We start from the raw sequence: 16478 nt of genomic DNA, 5'->3' as shown, positions 1-16478 counted from the left end.
AAAAATATTGTTATCCTTCGAGAAACCACAAATAGATGTTATTTGATAAATTTTCACTTACAAAACTTTTATAGGAAGAATAGAATCATTCACACCATTTTCAATATTCAATTAAATATTTGTTAAAATATTGAAAATATCAAATTATGTGATAATGATAAACTGTAATAATATTTCTTAGTTTTTTTAATAACTTAAAAGAGGCAACCTTACCTAACCCAATATTAAATCAACCATTTGTTGTCCTACTTTTTAAAAAGGCGTCCACATTGAATTCTAAATATAAACTATTTTATAGAGGGGGGAGACGAAAGGGAATAAACTATTAAACAAATAATGATTTTACTTAGTGATACAACTTGAAGAGATTGAGCTAATCTAACCCAAATCCAACTCAACATTTGGGGGGATTGAACACTCATTTTAGATATTTAGGTTAATCATATGTTATATTTTTTTCAACTCAAACTCAATTTAGGTTAAGTTCAAGCTAAGGTTCAGGGAATCCAAGTTTAACTCGAACCCGATTTAAAATTTTTATAATATTTATAATGCATATTATTCTATATAACAATATTTATTTTCTTTTTAATTTTTTAAGAAAAAAAATCAAATTACATTATATCATATAATTATTATTATTTTAGAAAGATATATAAATTTATTTTTACTTTTTTTTTTGTTAACTTGAAATTTGTCTTATTTACTATTTAAATTTTGATATAAATATATAGAAAAAAAGTTTTTTAAAAAACATTATCAATAAATTTTGAATTATGCAACTTGATTAATCCAACCAATGTGAGTCTAATCTAACTAACCTGAACTCAACTCGAACTTAAGAAATGAGGTTGAGTTGAGTATCTCAAATTAGATGTCAGATTGGATTGGGTTCGGAAAGTTTATTGTTTTTTAATTTGTGTTGATAATGGGTTAATCATTAACCCAATCAACATGTCCAAAATTACAATCTTAATTTTAGTGAGACTTTTTTTCTTTATAGTATAATTGGACATTGTTTTAGAAAATAAACATTCATTCCAAAAAAATTATAAATTGTTTTTAAAAAATGTTTTTGAAGAACCATTTTTAAAAACATTTTCAAATAGAGTCCGAGTAGTTTTTCATTTTCATCTTCCCCATTCCTATGAAATATAAGTTGTTCTCTTCATGATTAATTGTTTTAATTTTGTACTAAACATGAGAAAGGATCAATGATGGATTTTATAATAGTAAAGCCCATGGTCAATTTATTTTTATTTTTTGAATTAAAATATGTAAATAATTTCTATTGTTAGAAATTTTACCTAAATTAATGAGATATATAAACTTCTAAATAAACTATTTTTTGATGGGATTTATGTTAAAATTTCAATAAAATAGAATAGACAAATGAAATTGATTTGTGAAAATTTCTTATGATACCTCAACATCTCTAAACATTTCGTTTTGAAATAATGTTCTAAAAATATTATTATCCTTCGATAAGCCGCAAATAGATGTTATTTGATGAATCGCTAACAAAACTTTCATTGGGAGAATAGAATCATTCACACCATCTTCAATATTCAATTAAATATTTGTTAAAATATTGAAATTGTTAAATTATGTGATGATGATAAACTCTAATAATATTTCTTTAGTTTTTTTAATAACTTAAAAGAGGCAACCTCACTTAACCCAATATTAAATCAACCATTTGTTGCCCTACTTTTTAAAAAGGTAGTCCACATTGAATTCTAAATATAAACTATTTTATAAAGGGGAAGACGAAAAGTAATAAACTATTAAATAAATAATGATTTTACTTAGTGGTGCAACTTGAAGAGATTGGGCTAATCTAATCCGAATCTAACTTGACATTTGGACGGGATTGAACAATCATTTTCGATATTTAGGTTGATCTTAGGTTATATTTTTTTCATCTCGAACTCAATTTAGGTTAAGTTCGAGCTAAGATTGAAGGAACTTGAGTTTAATTTGAATTCAATTTAATATTTTTATAATATTTATAATGCATATTATTTTATATAATAATATTTATTTTTTAAAAATTTTAAAGAAAAAAAATCAAATTATATTATATCATATAATTATTATTATTTTAGAAAGATATATAATTTTTTTTTTACTAATTTGAAACTTGTCTTATTTACTATTCAAATTTTGATATAAATATATAGAAAAAAGTTTTTTAAAAAACATTATAAATAGATTTTGAATTATACAACTCGATTAATCCAACCAATCTAAATCTAATTCAACTAACTTGAACTCAACTCGAGCTTAAGAAATGAAGTTGGGTTTAGAAAATTTATTATTTTTTAGTTTTGATTGATAATGGGTTAATCATCAACCCAATCAACTTGTCCAAATTACAATCTTAATTTTAGTAAATTTTTTTTTTTTTTTTTATGTTTACAAGTAACATTATCCAATGAATTACTTTTTATATTTTGCTACAAATTTTAATTTTATAATTAAAAAAAATTGGTTAAATATTCAAAGCAACAAAGTTTGGACGAGCAGCTTTTTTGGGTATGGCAAATACACCTTTAACAAGAAATATCCTGTCATCCACCTTCTTCGTGGCAGACAACCATAATAGCTGTAGAGGGTAGATTAAACCAATACATAAAAGAGAGAAATTGCTAGGAAAAGAGAAAAAAAAAAAAAGAAAAATTGCTAGGAAAACTATGAAACGATGTGCAAAGGACTACTTGACGATGATAGTTTAATAACCACCACCTTTTTTTTTAAACAAAAGGTATCCCTAGCTGTAAATATTTTTTCAAAAACAAAGCTTGATACCATTTAGGCCCTCTCTTTAATATTCAAAGGCTATAGAAAGTCTCCCCCAGTCTTATCGTTGCACTTTTCCAGCTACAGAACGAAACACTATTCATCTCCTTCTGTATTGCCCCCTGGCAGCCTCTTGTCCCATCACTGTCCTTCTAATTTCTTGAATTTCAGGTTTCCTGAGAGTATGGATTGTGTGAGCCCAATCTATACTATTGCCACTGATCTTTTCGGTTGCACCGCCAAGCGTGCCTCCCATATCCGTGGTCTCCGCGAAAATCTTGAATGCTTGAGAGAGGAAATGGAGCTACTGAACCTTCGAAGTGAAGATGTAAAGACCAGAGTGGAAGTTGGAAAGCAACAACAGATGACACCCAGAAAGGAAGTGGAAGGCTGGCTTCATGGCGTTGGTGAGGAGAAAATTGAAGTTGCTGCAATTCTCCAAGAAGGGGATGGAGCACTAGAGAAGGAATGCCTTGGAAGATATTGTAATATTCAGTCGAGCTACAAGCTTGGAAAGAGAGTGAGTCGAAAAATCAGGCGTGTGAGGGAACTATCAAGCAGAGGAGGAGATTTTGAAGTTGTGGCAGACATGATGCCTCGTGCTGTTGTGGATGAATTACCTCTTGGGCGTACTGTGGGCTTAGATTCCTTGTATGAAAGGGTGTGCAGCTGCCTCGCTGAAGATGAAGTAGGAATTGTTGGATTATATGGAATAGGCGGTGTTGGAAAAACAACACTGATGAAGAAAATCAACAATGGTCTCCTCGAAACAAGCCACGACTTTGATACGGTGATTTGGGCTGCAGTGTCCAAGCAAGCAAGTGTGAAAGTTGCTCAAGAGGTGATTCGAAACAAATTACAAATCATTGATAGCATGTGGCAAAGTAGAAGTCAGTATGAAAAGGCTATAAAAATATTCAATATAATGAAAGCAAAAAGGTTTTTGCTGTTGTTAGACAATGTACGGCAATGACTTGATCTGTCAGAAATAGGAGTTCCTCTTCCTGATGCTCGGAACAGGTCCAAAGTAATAATCACAACTCGATCAATGAGAATATGCAATGAGATGGAAGCTCAAAGGATATTTAAAGTAGAGCCTTTGGAACGGGAAGAAGCCTTGACTTTGTTAAGAGAGCTGGTCGGAGAGGATACTATAAATTCTCATCCTCGGATACAAGATCTTGCCTACATCGTTACAGAGAGATGCAAAGGCTTGCCATCTACCGTCGTTAATGCTGGACGAAATTTGGCTGGCATGAAGGATGTCTGGTATTGGAAAAAGGTAACAAGAAAGCCGGAGGACTTCATAAAAGAAATTTCAGGTATGGAGGATCAATTGTTTCATGGTTTGAAGCTAAGTTATGATAGTTTACTCGATGATATCACCCAACTTTGTTTCATACATTGGTTTATATTTCCCAAGGAATATGTAAGTAGGAATGATTAGGAATGATGAGCATATAGCACATTTCTATGCAGGGAAAAACAGGTTGCGTCAAGCTGTTGTAGATGAAATGCCACTTGGGTATACCGTGGGCTTAGATTGGTTGTATGAGAGAGTTTGCAGCTGCCTCACTGATTGTAAAGTAAAAATTATTGCATTATATGGAACAGGCGGTGTTGGAAAAAAAACACTAATGAAGAAAATCAACAATGAGTTCCTCAAAACAAGCCACCAATTTAATACAGTGATTTGGGTTACTGTCTCCAAGCAAGCGTGACAGCTGCTCAAGAGGTGATTCGAAATAAATTACAGATCCCGGATAGCATGTGGAAAAGTAGAACAGAGGATGAAAGGGCTACAGAAATATTCAACATCATGAAAACAAAAAGGTTTGTGCTACTTTTAGATGATGTATGGCACCGACTTGATCTCTCAAAAATAGGAGTTCCTCTTCCAGAAATTCAAAACCAATCCAAAGTAATAATCACAACGCGAATTCAGAAAATATGCAATGAAATGGAAGTTCAAAGGAAGTTTAGAGTAGATTTTTTGACACAGGAGCGCGCCTTGGCTTTGTTCCTGGAGAAAGTTGGAGAGAACACTCTAAATTCTCATCCTGATATACCACAACTTTCTGAAAAGGTGGCAGAGCGGTGCAAAGGCTTGCCACTTGCCCTTATTACTGTGGGAAGAGCAATGGGATCAGGCAATCCAAGGACTGGAGAAATTCCCAGTGGAAATCTCAGGTATGGAGGATGGGTTATTCCTTGTTTTGAAACTAAGTTATGATAGCCTAAGAGATGATATCACCAAATCTTGTTTCATATATTGTTCTTTTTTTCCAAAGGAATATGAAATTAGAAATGATGAGCTTATAGAACATTGGATTGGGGAAGGGTTTTTTGATGGTAAGGACATATATGAAGCACGCAGACGAGGACACAAAATCATTGAAGACCTAAAGAATGCATGCTTGTTAGAGGAGAGTGATGGATTTAAGGAATGCATCAAGATGCACGATGTGATACACGGCATGGCTCAATGGATAAGTCAAGAATGTGGAAACAAGATGAACAAGATTTGGGTATGTGAATCTCTCGGGCTTGTTGACGCTGAGAGAGTTACCAAATGGAAGGAGGCAGAAAGGATATCATTGTGGGGTACGAATATTGAGAAACTCCCAGAAACACCACATTGCTCTAATCTCCAGAGTCTCTTTGTGAGGGACTGTATTCAATTGAAGACATTTCCAAGAGGATTCTTCCAATTCATGCCTCTTATAAGAGTTCTAGATTTGTCAGCTACTCATTGTTTAACGGAGTTACCTGATGGGATTGAGAGATTAGTGGAATTGGAATACATTAATCTTTCAATGACACATGTAAAAGAGTTGCCGATTGGGATGAAGAAGTTGACAAAACTGAGGTGCTTGTTACTTGATGGCATGCCTCCACTTATAATTCCTCCACATTTGATATCTAGTCTTTCATCATTACAATTGTTTACTATGTATGATGGAAATGCTTTCTCTGAATATCGCACCAACTTATTGGAAGAACTGGAGTCAATAGAACCTGTGGATGAGTTATCTCTCTCCTTTCGTAGTGTTGTAGCTCTCAATAAATTACTGAGCTCCTACAAGTTACAAAGGTGCATTAGAAGATTAAGTCTACATGACTGCAGAGATTTATTATTGCTTGAGCTATCATCAATATTTCTGAGCTACTTGGAGACTTTTGTGATATTCGATTGTCTTCAATTGGAAGAAATGAAAATTAATGTGGCAAAAGAGGGAAGTAAAGGATTTGAACAATCTTATGATATCCCCAATCCTGGGTTGATAGTAATAAACAACCAACACTTCCGCAGGCTTCGTGATGTAAAGATTTGGAGCTGTCCAAAACTGTTGAACTTGACATGGCTTATTTATGCTGCCCACCTTCAGTCGCTTAATGTTCAGTTCTGTGAATCCATGAAAGAAGTGATTAGTAATGAGTACGTAACTTCAAGTACACAGCACGCCAGCATATTCACTAGGCTCACATCTTTACTATTAGACGGTATGCCAATGCTAGAGAGCATCTATCGGGGGCACTACTCTTCCCTTCATTGGAAATAATCTCTGTGATCAATTGCCCGAGGCTAAGAAGGCTCCCAATTGATTCAAATAGTGCTGCCAAGAGCTTAAAGAAAATTGAAGGAGATCTAACCTGGTGGGGAAGGTTGGAATGGGAAGATGAATCTGTGGAGGAGATTTTCGCCAACTATTTTTCCTCACAAAACTTGGCTGACCCAATCCAGGACCCAGGTATTAAGCTTTGATGCTTTGTTTTCAAAAACTGTATGCGATTGAAAATTCACACTTTAATTATTAAATGTGATTGTTATTATTATAATATATTAAAATAACCAACTCATAGAAAGGTGCCACTTATACATAACAGGGGAAGTGAAGGGAAAGAAGAAACTGGTGGTAGAAGGTTCAACCTCAAGGGCAGCCACACAGCTTCTCAAGCGCAGAAGTTAAAACTCATGAGGGAACAGGTACCACTGACTCACTCTCCTATTACTATTAACTACCAACAGCCAAATCTCCAAAACTCAAGTTGGTCATTTCATCTGACAGTAGATTTATAGAAGGTTTTAAATATTGAACCGACCGCTAACTGTCTAGGATGTCCGATAACGGTTTAATCAACTGGCCCAGGCAGTTCTTGAAGAACTGATCAAGCCTTATTTGACCACCATTGCGCCTGTACCACTTTCAGCTCATTCGATTTCATTTGTTGTCCGATTGTTGCACCTATTCATAGAAGTAACTTTATCGCCTTCCGATGTGGGATGTAGAAAAATTTGTACCACTTCCAGCCCATCTGATTCCATATGTTGTCCTATCGTTGCACTTATTCATGGAAGCCGTTAACTTGTTGCACCTGTTTTATAGAAGCCATTAAGTTGATTCCAATGTGGGATTTTCTTAAGATGTAGACTGGACCTTTGGAGCTCCCGGTTATTAAAAATGCTACTGGACCATTGAGATATGAGAGCGTAATATTAATTTTTGTTGTCCAAATGCAATATATAGAATTACTGTGTCTTTCAAATTCTTATTATTTAGAACCCTTAAATAACTATACTTAATTACTTATTATGTGATAATATGTATGAAAATAATATAATATTTTTTAAAATTATAAAATTATAAGATATACAACTTTTGATATGTAGATAAAGTTAAATATTATAATTTTTCATCTACCTTAAATATATCTTCACACTAAAATATCATACATGTTTAATTTAATGAAATTTAACATATTAATATATTTTTATTTATCATCCATTAATTTTAATAATATAATGCAATATTATTATTTTTAATCTTAATTTCTTATAAATAATTTTAACTTATATGCAAGAAATATACATTATATATTTATTATAATATCAATTCGATAGTGATTCAATCACCAGTTGGATAATTGAATTGTAAATAAGTAACTTTTATAATTTAATAATTAGTATGATTTTAAAAATTTCACCATGCTTTCTTATGGATGTGGAAATTAAATTAATTTTTTTTATGCTGAAACTAATGGACTTGTGATTCATTCATATTTATATATTCTAATGGCATTAATTAGATGTATATTAAAACATCAGAGCAATACCCCGGTTAAATCATGTGAAAGTCTGACCGGGCTAAAGCTCAATGCGAGTCTAACTTAAGAAAAAATGTATAGGTAGGTTACCCCTTTGAAGCAAAATATTGGCTCCGTCATTGTTTATAAGTTATGACCCCTTTGTTTGCTGATAATTTTTTTTGAACGAGTAGGAAAGTCAAGATTTAGGCTATGTTTGGTCCTCAGAGAGTATAAAGAAATGGTAAGGAAGATGTTTTTATTATGTTTGATTGTCTTATACAAAATATTAAAGAAAATCAAATATAATTGAAATTAGTTAGAAACTTATAAATTTTCAAATTATTTAATCTTTATATTGAATAGTTAAAATAAGTTAAATGAGTTTGAAATAATATATAAAAATAATTTATTAACTTTAAATATGTATTTTTTTCTTCATTTTTTTCCTTTTTGCTACTTTTCCTCTTTATTTTCTTTCTCTTGTATTTTCCCTTAAATTTTTTCAGAAACCAAACATAGTTTTAAGGTTTCACTATTACAATTTTTATATCCTTTACAATCAAAGTTTAGCATTATAGATCAAGGTATGCAATTCTTCATTCAAGTTTTAAATTCTCATTGTTAATATCATGGGCTAGCTTGGTTGAAGTCCACCTCCTTCGAAAAGGTGATTGAAAAAATCCAGACCATAAAAAATCTTTCATTTTTTGTATGGGATGTTAGTAAGGATGAACATAACGAGGTCTTATTGCATTAGTTTTTTTTTTGAATTCAAATTCAAACATATCTATCTGGCAATTTACTCTTCAAATCACATCAAGATGAACTTTAAAGGAGTAGGGAAGGCTACTCTGGGAATTCGGATTATGGTGGGGTCATAAGAGATGGCAATGGTGCTGTCATGTGGAATTGAACAGGTCTCCTCTAGGAATCAAAGATGCAACCTTTGCAGAAGCAGAAACTCTCCTGCATGGCCATAGTTTTGTCCACACTATTGATTCTTTTCAGGTAATAAAAGCAAAATTTACTACATTTAATAGAAGATATTTTGTTGTAAAAGATATTTTATTATTGTGGATTGCTTCCAGAGAAATTGCAAAATGAGAAAAAGGGCACAAAGGAAATAATTGTGGGCAAGTTGTATTAACTACGACACAAAAGACCCAAAATTAGATGAGCCAAGCAGTAGTCGTCCAACCCAACAAAGGTTGCACCAAAGACCCAAACTTGAATCTGAGCAGAGAGCATAAACCCTTGTATGCCAACCTAGTTTGAAGTTAACAAATGGTTATATATTGTTCTTTCTTTGTAAAGCCACTAAACTAAGTTTGAATAGAGGTAAATACTATTCTCACTAAAAAATTAATGGAGTTCAATGGCTAGAACTAACATCTCTTTTCATTTCACTGTTTAGTGAGACTTTTTTTCTTTATAGTATAATTGGACATTGTTTTAGAAAATAAACATTCATTCCAAAAAAATTGTAAAATTGTTTTTAAAAATTATTTTTGAAGAACTATTTTCGAAAACATTTTCAAATAGAGTCTTGAGTAGTTTTTTATTTTCATCTCCCCCATTCCTATGAAACATAAGTTGTTCTATTCATGATTAATTGTTGTAATTTTATATTAAACATGAGAAAGGATAGATGATGGAGTTTTAATAGTAAAGCCAATGGTCAATTTATTTTTATTTTTTGAATTAAAATATGTAAATGATTTTTGTTGTTAAGAATATTACCTAAATTAATGAGACATATAGACATCTAAATAAATTGGTTTTCGATGGAATTGGGATTTATGCTAAAATTTCAATAAAATAGATTAGATGAATGAAATTGATTTGTGAAAGTTCCTTGTGATACCTCAACATCTCTAAACATTTCATTTTGAAATAATGTTCTAAAAATATTGTTATCTTTCAAGAAGCGACAAATAGATGTTATTTGATGAATCTTCGCCAATGAAACTTTCATCGGGAGAATAGAATCATTCACACCATTTCCAATTAAATATTTGTTAAAATATTGAAAATGTCAAATTATGTGATGATGATAAACTATAATAATATTTCTTTAGTTTTTTAATAACTTAAAAAAGGCAACCTTGCCTAACCCAATATTAAATCAACCACTTGTTGCCCAACTTTTTAAAAAAAGTAGTCCACATTGAATTCTAAATATAAACTATTTTATATAGGGAAGATGAAAAGGAATAAACTCTTTAACAAATAATGATTTTACTTAGTGGTGCAACTTGAAGAGATTGAGCGGCCGAGTTGAACAATCATTTTCAATACTTAAGTTGATCTTAGGTTAAATTTTTTTCTACTCGAACTCAATTTAGGTCAAGTTCGAGCTAAGGTTTAGGCAATGTGTTTAACCTAAACCCGATTTAATATTTTTATAATATTTATAATGTATATTATTCTATATAATAATATTTATTTTCTTTTTAAAATTTTTTAAAAAAAATCCCATGGACATATCCGTTAATGATTGGTCAACGCGGTTAAACTCAAAATTGCTGCGGCCTGCATCACGGGCACGACTGGAGCAAGTTTGCCCTTTGTTAAATAATATGCATATATATATATATATATATATATATATATATATATATATATCAAAAGTTAGGATATAAACAAAATATTAAAAAAATAATTTAAAGAACAAATTAAATATAACTATTTTATAATTAAATGAAAAATTTTCATTTAATTGATTAGCAAAAATATAAAAATGATCATGATAATTTTCTTTATAGTGTTTCTAATATTATTAATATATTAATTAAATATTTAAAAAGTATACATTTATCATTATTTATTTTATATTGTATCATAATTTTAATATTAAATATATTTTAAAATTAAATATATTATAATCAAATATCACAAATATTATCATCAAATAATATTTGCTATAATTTAATAATCAATTTACACTTATCAAATTTATATTTTTTATTGACACGTACAATATTATATACATGTATATATCAATTTATTTAATAAAACAACTTTAAAATATTTATTATACTTCTAATTTTATTTATAAGAGTTTTGTTTTATCTATCGATATATCCAATATATCTGTAAAATCGAAATACCGATATATCCATGATTACCGATATCTTCATCTTTAGTGCAAATGACTACTTGACAATGATAGTTTACCAACATTTTTTTAAAACCAAAATTAAACAAAAATATATCCGTAGCCAAGGCAATATTAAAGTAACCATTTCTTGCCTTACGTTCAAAATGATTAACATGGTCCACTCCATTGTCATGACTTCAAAGAGCATCTTTCATCAATGAAAGAAAGATGTGCATGTTATATTAAATAATATGTCATATTTATATCATTTAATAGTCATCTAAATTTTGTTATCATGTCTTTAATACTAGAGAAAAAAAATTAATGCTTACTTAACAAAAAAAATTATGGATTTTTTATTATGTTATATTAAATAATATGTCATATTTATATCATTTAATAGTCATCTAAGTGACGGCTCCAAAACATTAACAAAAAAAAAAGAAATTGAGTTTTCAAAATATAAATTTTCCATTGAGTTTGAAATTCACCATTGAATGGAGATGCACGTGAAAAATATGGATCCGCAATGACTAAGACAAGTTATCCCTTCAATTAGGAGTCTAGCTAATGGATGACCCAATTCTATGAAAACAACTTTTGATCTTCTAAGGAATTCATGGATTGGATCTTATATATAACTCTTAATACATGAAAGTCATATATAATGCGAGTGATATAAACATGAATGCTCATAAACAAGTAATGCAACCAAGGATAAAAAGAGACAGAAATAACAATAAATAAATTTATTAATGAAATTTTATTTTACTACATTATGTCTTGCTTTCAACATTAGCATGATGATCACTTCTATTTTTGCCATTTTATGCGATATTATCATTTTTCGCATGCTCTCTCAAGATTCAAATGATCTTTTCTACATCCACACTGCTCCTTGGTATAGACTTTTGGCTCATTTATTTTTATATTTGATCTCGTAGGATCATTCTTTTGCATTTCCTAACCCTATTCTACATCTCTTCATATTCAATTTTATTTATTTTTATCTTCACATACTCTCTAGGCATACCCATCAATGAGTTTCTACATCTTCTCGACACACCTTCCCTAGAGCACGGATCTGGACCATCTTAAATGGTCTGAGGTTTTTTTTTTTCTTTTTGGATGATTTTCGAATCTACTAATTAGGCTTATTTAAAAAAATTAGCTGTAAACATTTAAAAAAAAAAAGCTTCATACCATTTGGGCCCCTCTATATGACATTAGAGCCATATGACATTTTTCCTTCCAGCTGCAGAAGCAAACAGTATTCGTCTCCTTTTGTATTGCGCCCTAGCAGCCTCCTTTCTCATCATTGTCTTTCTAATTTCTTGAATTTCAGGTGTTTATTTTTCAGGTTCCTGAGAGCATGGATTGTGTGAGCCCAATCTTAACTATTGCCACTGATCTGTTCGATTGCACCGCCACGCGTGTCTCCCATATCCGTGGTCTCCGAGAAAATCTTGAAAGCTTGAGAAGGGAAATGGAGCGACTGAAACTTCAAAGTGAAGATGTAAGGACAAGAGTGGAACTTGGAAAGCAAGAACATATGACAACCAGAAGGGAAGTGGAAGGCTGGCTTCAGGACGTTGGTAAGGAGGAAAGTGAAGCGGCTGCAATTCTCCAAGAAGGGGATGGAGCACTAGAGAAGGTTTGTCTTGGAAGATATTGTAATATTCGGTCGAGCTACAAGCTTGGAAAGAGAGTGAGTGGAAAAATCACGCGGGTGAGGGATCTAACAAGCAGAGGAGATTTTGAAGCTGTGGCATACAGGTTGCTTCGTGATGTTGTGGATGAATTACCTCTTGGGCGTACCGTGGGCTTAGATTCCTTGTATGAGGAGGTATGCAGCTTCCTCGCTCAAGATTCAATAGGAATTGTCGGATTATATGGAAAACGCGGAATTGGAAAAACAACGCTAATGAAGAAAATCAACAATGGTCTCCTCGAAACAAGACACGACTTTGATACGGTGATTTGGGTTTCAGTGTCTAAGCAAGCAAGCGTGAGAGCTGCTCAAGACGTGATTGGAAACAAATTACAGATCATTAGCATGTGGCAAAATAGAAGTCAGATGAAAATGCTATAGAAATATTCAAAATCATGAAAACAAAAAGGTTTTTGCTGTTTTTAGACAATGTACAGAAACCACTTGATCTCTCAGATATAGGAGTTCCTCTTCCTGATGCTCGAAACAAGTCTAAAGTAATAATCGCAACTCGATCATTGAGAATATGCAGTGAGATGGACGCTAAAAGGTATTTGCTGGTAAAGCCTTTGGCATGTGAAGAAGCCTGGACTTTATTCAGCGAGCTCGTCGGAGAGGATACTCTAAATTCTAGTCCCGGGATACAACAGCTTGCCCACAGCACTTTGGAGAGATGCCAAGGTTTGCCATCTGCCATCATAATGGCTGGACGAACATTGGTTGGCTGCAAGATTGTCAGGGAATGGGAACAGTTAACACAAGAGCTGGAGGACCTCATAAAAGAAGAAATTTCAGGTATGGAGGATCAATTGTTTCATGTTTTGAAGCTAAGTTATAATAGCTTACTCTATGAATCACCAAACTTTGTTTCATATATTGCTTTATATTTCCCAGGAAATATGTAATTAGGAATGTTCTATAATCTTATAGAACATTTCTATGCAGGGGAAGACAGGTTGCCTCATGCTGTTGTAGATGAAATGCCTCTTGGGCATACCGTGGGCTTAGATTCGTTGTATGAGACAGTTTGCAGCTGCCTTACTGGATATCAAGCAGGAATTATTGCATTATACGGAACAGGCGGTGTTGGAAAAACAACACTAATGAAGAAAATCAATAACGAGTTCCTCAAAACAAGTCACCAATTTGATACAGTGATTTGGGTTACTGTCTCCGAGAAAGCAAGTGTGAAAGCTGCTCAAGAGGTGATTCGAAATAAATTACAAATCCCAGATAGCATGTGGCAGGGTAGAACAGAGGATGAAAGGGCTACAGAAATATTCAACATCATGAAAACAAGAAGGTTTGTGCTACTTTTAGATGATGTATGGCAACGACTTGATCTCTCAAAAATAGGAGTTCCTCTTCCAGAAATTCGAAACCGGTCCAAAGTAATAATCACAACTCGAATTCAGGAAATATGCAATGAAATGGAAGTTCAAAGGATATTTAGGGTAGAGTGTTTGGCACAGGAAGAAGCCTTGGCTTTGTTCCTGGAGAAAGTCGGCGAGAACACTCTAACTTCTCACCCTGATATATCACGGCTTTCTGAAAAGATGGCAGAGTGGTGCAAAGGCTTGCCGCTTGCCCTTATTACTGTTGGAAGAGCGATGGCTAATAAGAATTCTCCCCATGAATGGGATCAAGCAATCCAAGAACTGGAGATATTCCCAGTGGAAATTTCAGGTATGGAGGGTCGGTTGTATAATGTTTTGAAATTCAGTTATGAGAACTTAAGAGATGAAATCACCAAATCTTGTTTCATATACTGTTCTTTTTTTCCAAAGGGACATGAAATTAGAAATGATGAGCTTATAGAACATTGGATTGGGGAAGGGTTTTTTTATGGTGTGGACATATATGAAGCACGCAGACGAGGACACAAAATCATTGAAGACCTAAAGAATGCATGCTTGTTAGAGGTGGGTGATGGATTTAAAGAATGTATCAAGATGCACGATGTGATACACGACATGGCTCTATGGATAGGTCAAGAATGTGGAGAAAAGATGAACAAGATTTTGGTGCGTGAATCTCTTGGGCATGTTGAGGCTGAGAGGGTGACCAGCTGGAAGGAGGCAGAAAGGATATCATTGTGGGGATGGAATATTGAGAAACTCCCAGGAACGCCTCATTGCTCTAATCTCCAGACTCTCTTTGTGAGGGAGTGTATCCGACTGAGGACCTTTCCAAGAGGATTCTTCCACTTCATGCCTCTCATAAGGGTTCTAGATTTGTCAGCTACACCTTGTTTAACGAACTTACCTGATGGCATTGATGGATTGATGAACTTGGAATACATTAATCTTTCAATGACAAAGATAAGAGAGTTGCCGATTGGGATCAAGAAGTTGACAAAACTGAGGTGCTTGTTACTTGATGGTTTGCCTCCATTTGTAATTCCTCCACATGTGATATCAAGTCTGTCATCATTGCAGTTGTTTAGCATGTATGATGGAAATGCTTTATCTTCTAACCATGAACACTTGTTGGAGGAATTGGAGTCCATAGAATCTATGGATGAGATATCTCTCTCATTCTGTAGTGTTGTAGCTCTCGATAAATTTCAGAGCTCTGACAAGCTACTAAGGTGCATAAGAAGATTAAGTCTACATGACTGCAAAGATTTCATATTTCTCAAGCTATCCATAGAATTTCTGAGCTATTTGGAGACTCTTGTCATATTCAATGTCATTCAATTGCATATAATGTGCATTAAAGATGTGGGAAATGAGGGAAGTAAAGGATTTGAAGAATCTTATCATATGCTCAGTCCTGATTTGAGAGACAGAGGCAGACAACACTTCCACAGGCTTCGTCATGTAAAGATTTGGAGTTGTCCACAATTGCAGCACTTGATGTGGCTTATTTATGCTGTACACCTTGAGTCGCTTAATGTTCAATTCTGTGAATCCTTGACAGTAGTGATACCCACCATTACCAGCGGATTCTCAAGACTCGCATCTCTAGTATTAGGTGGCATGCCAGTGCTGAGGAGGATCTTTTCGGGGGCCTTACACTTGCCTTCATTGGAAGTGATCTCTGTGATCAATTGCCCGAGCCTAAGGAGCCTCCCATTCTATTCAAATAGTGCCACCAAGAGCTTAAAGAAAATTGAAGGAGATCTGACCTGGTGGGAAAGCTTGGAATGGGAGGATGGATCTACGAAGGAGATTTTCGCCAATTATTTTTCTCCACAATACTTGGCCGATCCAATTCATCACTCAGGTATTAAGTGTTGTATGAGATTGAAAATTTTACACTTTAATTATTAAATATTAAAAGAAGCAACTCATAGGAAGGTACTACTTGCACAAAACAGGGGAAGCGAAGGGAAAGAAGATACTGGTGGTAGAAGGTTCAACATCAAGGACAACCACCTAAACACAGCTTGTGGATGGCATACAGAAGTTGGAACTCATGAGGGAACAGGTACCACCGACTCACTCTCCTACAACAAACTGCCAACAGCTCGTATCATGTGTCAACCAAAACTCGAGTCTATTTTCAATTTGGGCATGCTTGAAAGTATTTTTGGTTCAACATCAAGGACAACCACCTAAACACAGCTTTAGGCTTGGGCCATTGACTCCAATAAGATGTTGGGCCTTAGCTTTGTAAGTCGAGCTTTAATATTAAAATAAAACCATGTAATTATTTTTTACACTTTTTTATATATTGTAAAAATCATTATTTTTCTAAAAAAAAATAGTAAAATCAGTCTCTTGTGAGAACTATTTTGTAAATAAAATAAAACCTAAACCGTTTTTTTAAATT

The 16478-nt window shown here is 33.2% G+C and overlaps 2 protein-coding genes across 2 annotated transcripts; both read left to right on the top strand.

The window, feature by feature from the left end:
• Positions 1-4762: 4762 nt before the first annotated feature.
• Positions 4763-6124, top strand: LOC117910497 (disease resistance protein SUMM2-like). The gene is made up of 3 exons (XM_034824569.1): positions 4763-4992; positions 5108-5896; positions 6091-6124. Exons 1-3 carry the CDS (start codon positions 4763-4765, stop codon positions 6122-6124), a joined length of 1053 nt encoding a protein of 350 aa, XP_034680460.1.
• Positions 6125-12362: 6238 nt separating this feature from the next.
• On the top strand, positions 12363-16251 carry LOC117910496 (probable disease resistance protein At1g61300). Its single transcript, XM_034824568.1, has 4 exons — positions 12363-12998; positions 13061-13496; positions 13647-15929; positions 16024-16251. Exons 1-4 carry the CDS (start codon positions 12363-12365, stop codon positions 16083-16085), a joined length of 3417 nt encoding a protein of 1138 aa, XP_034680459.1. The 3' UTR covers positions 16086-16251.
• Positions 16252-16478: the final 227 nt, after the last annotated feature.

This window comes from Vitis riparia, unplaced genomic scaffold (assembly GCF_004353265.1).
Source record: "Vitis riparia cultivar Riparia Gloire de Montpellier isolate 1030 unplaced genomic scaffold, EGFV_Vit.rip_1.0 scaffold761_pilon_pilon, whole genome shotgun sequence".
NCBI lineage: Eukaryota > Viridiplantae > Streptophyta > Magnoliopsida > Vitales > Vitaceae > Vitis > Vitis riparia.
Note: the sequence above shows the minus strand (reverse complement) of the source record. Positions and strands in the feature narration are given on the sequence as shown.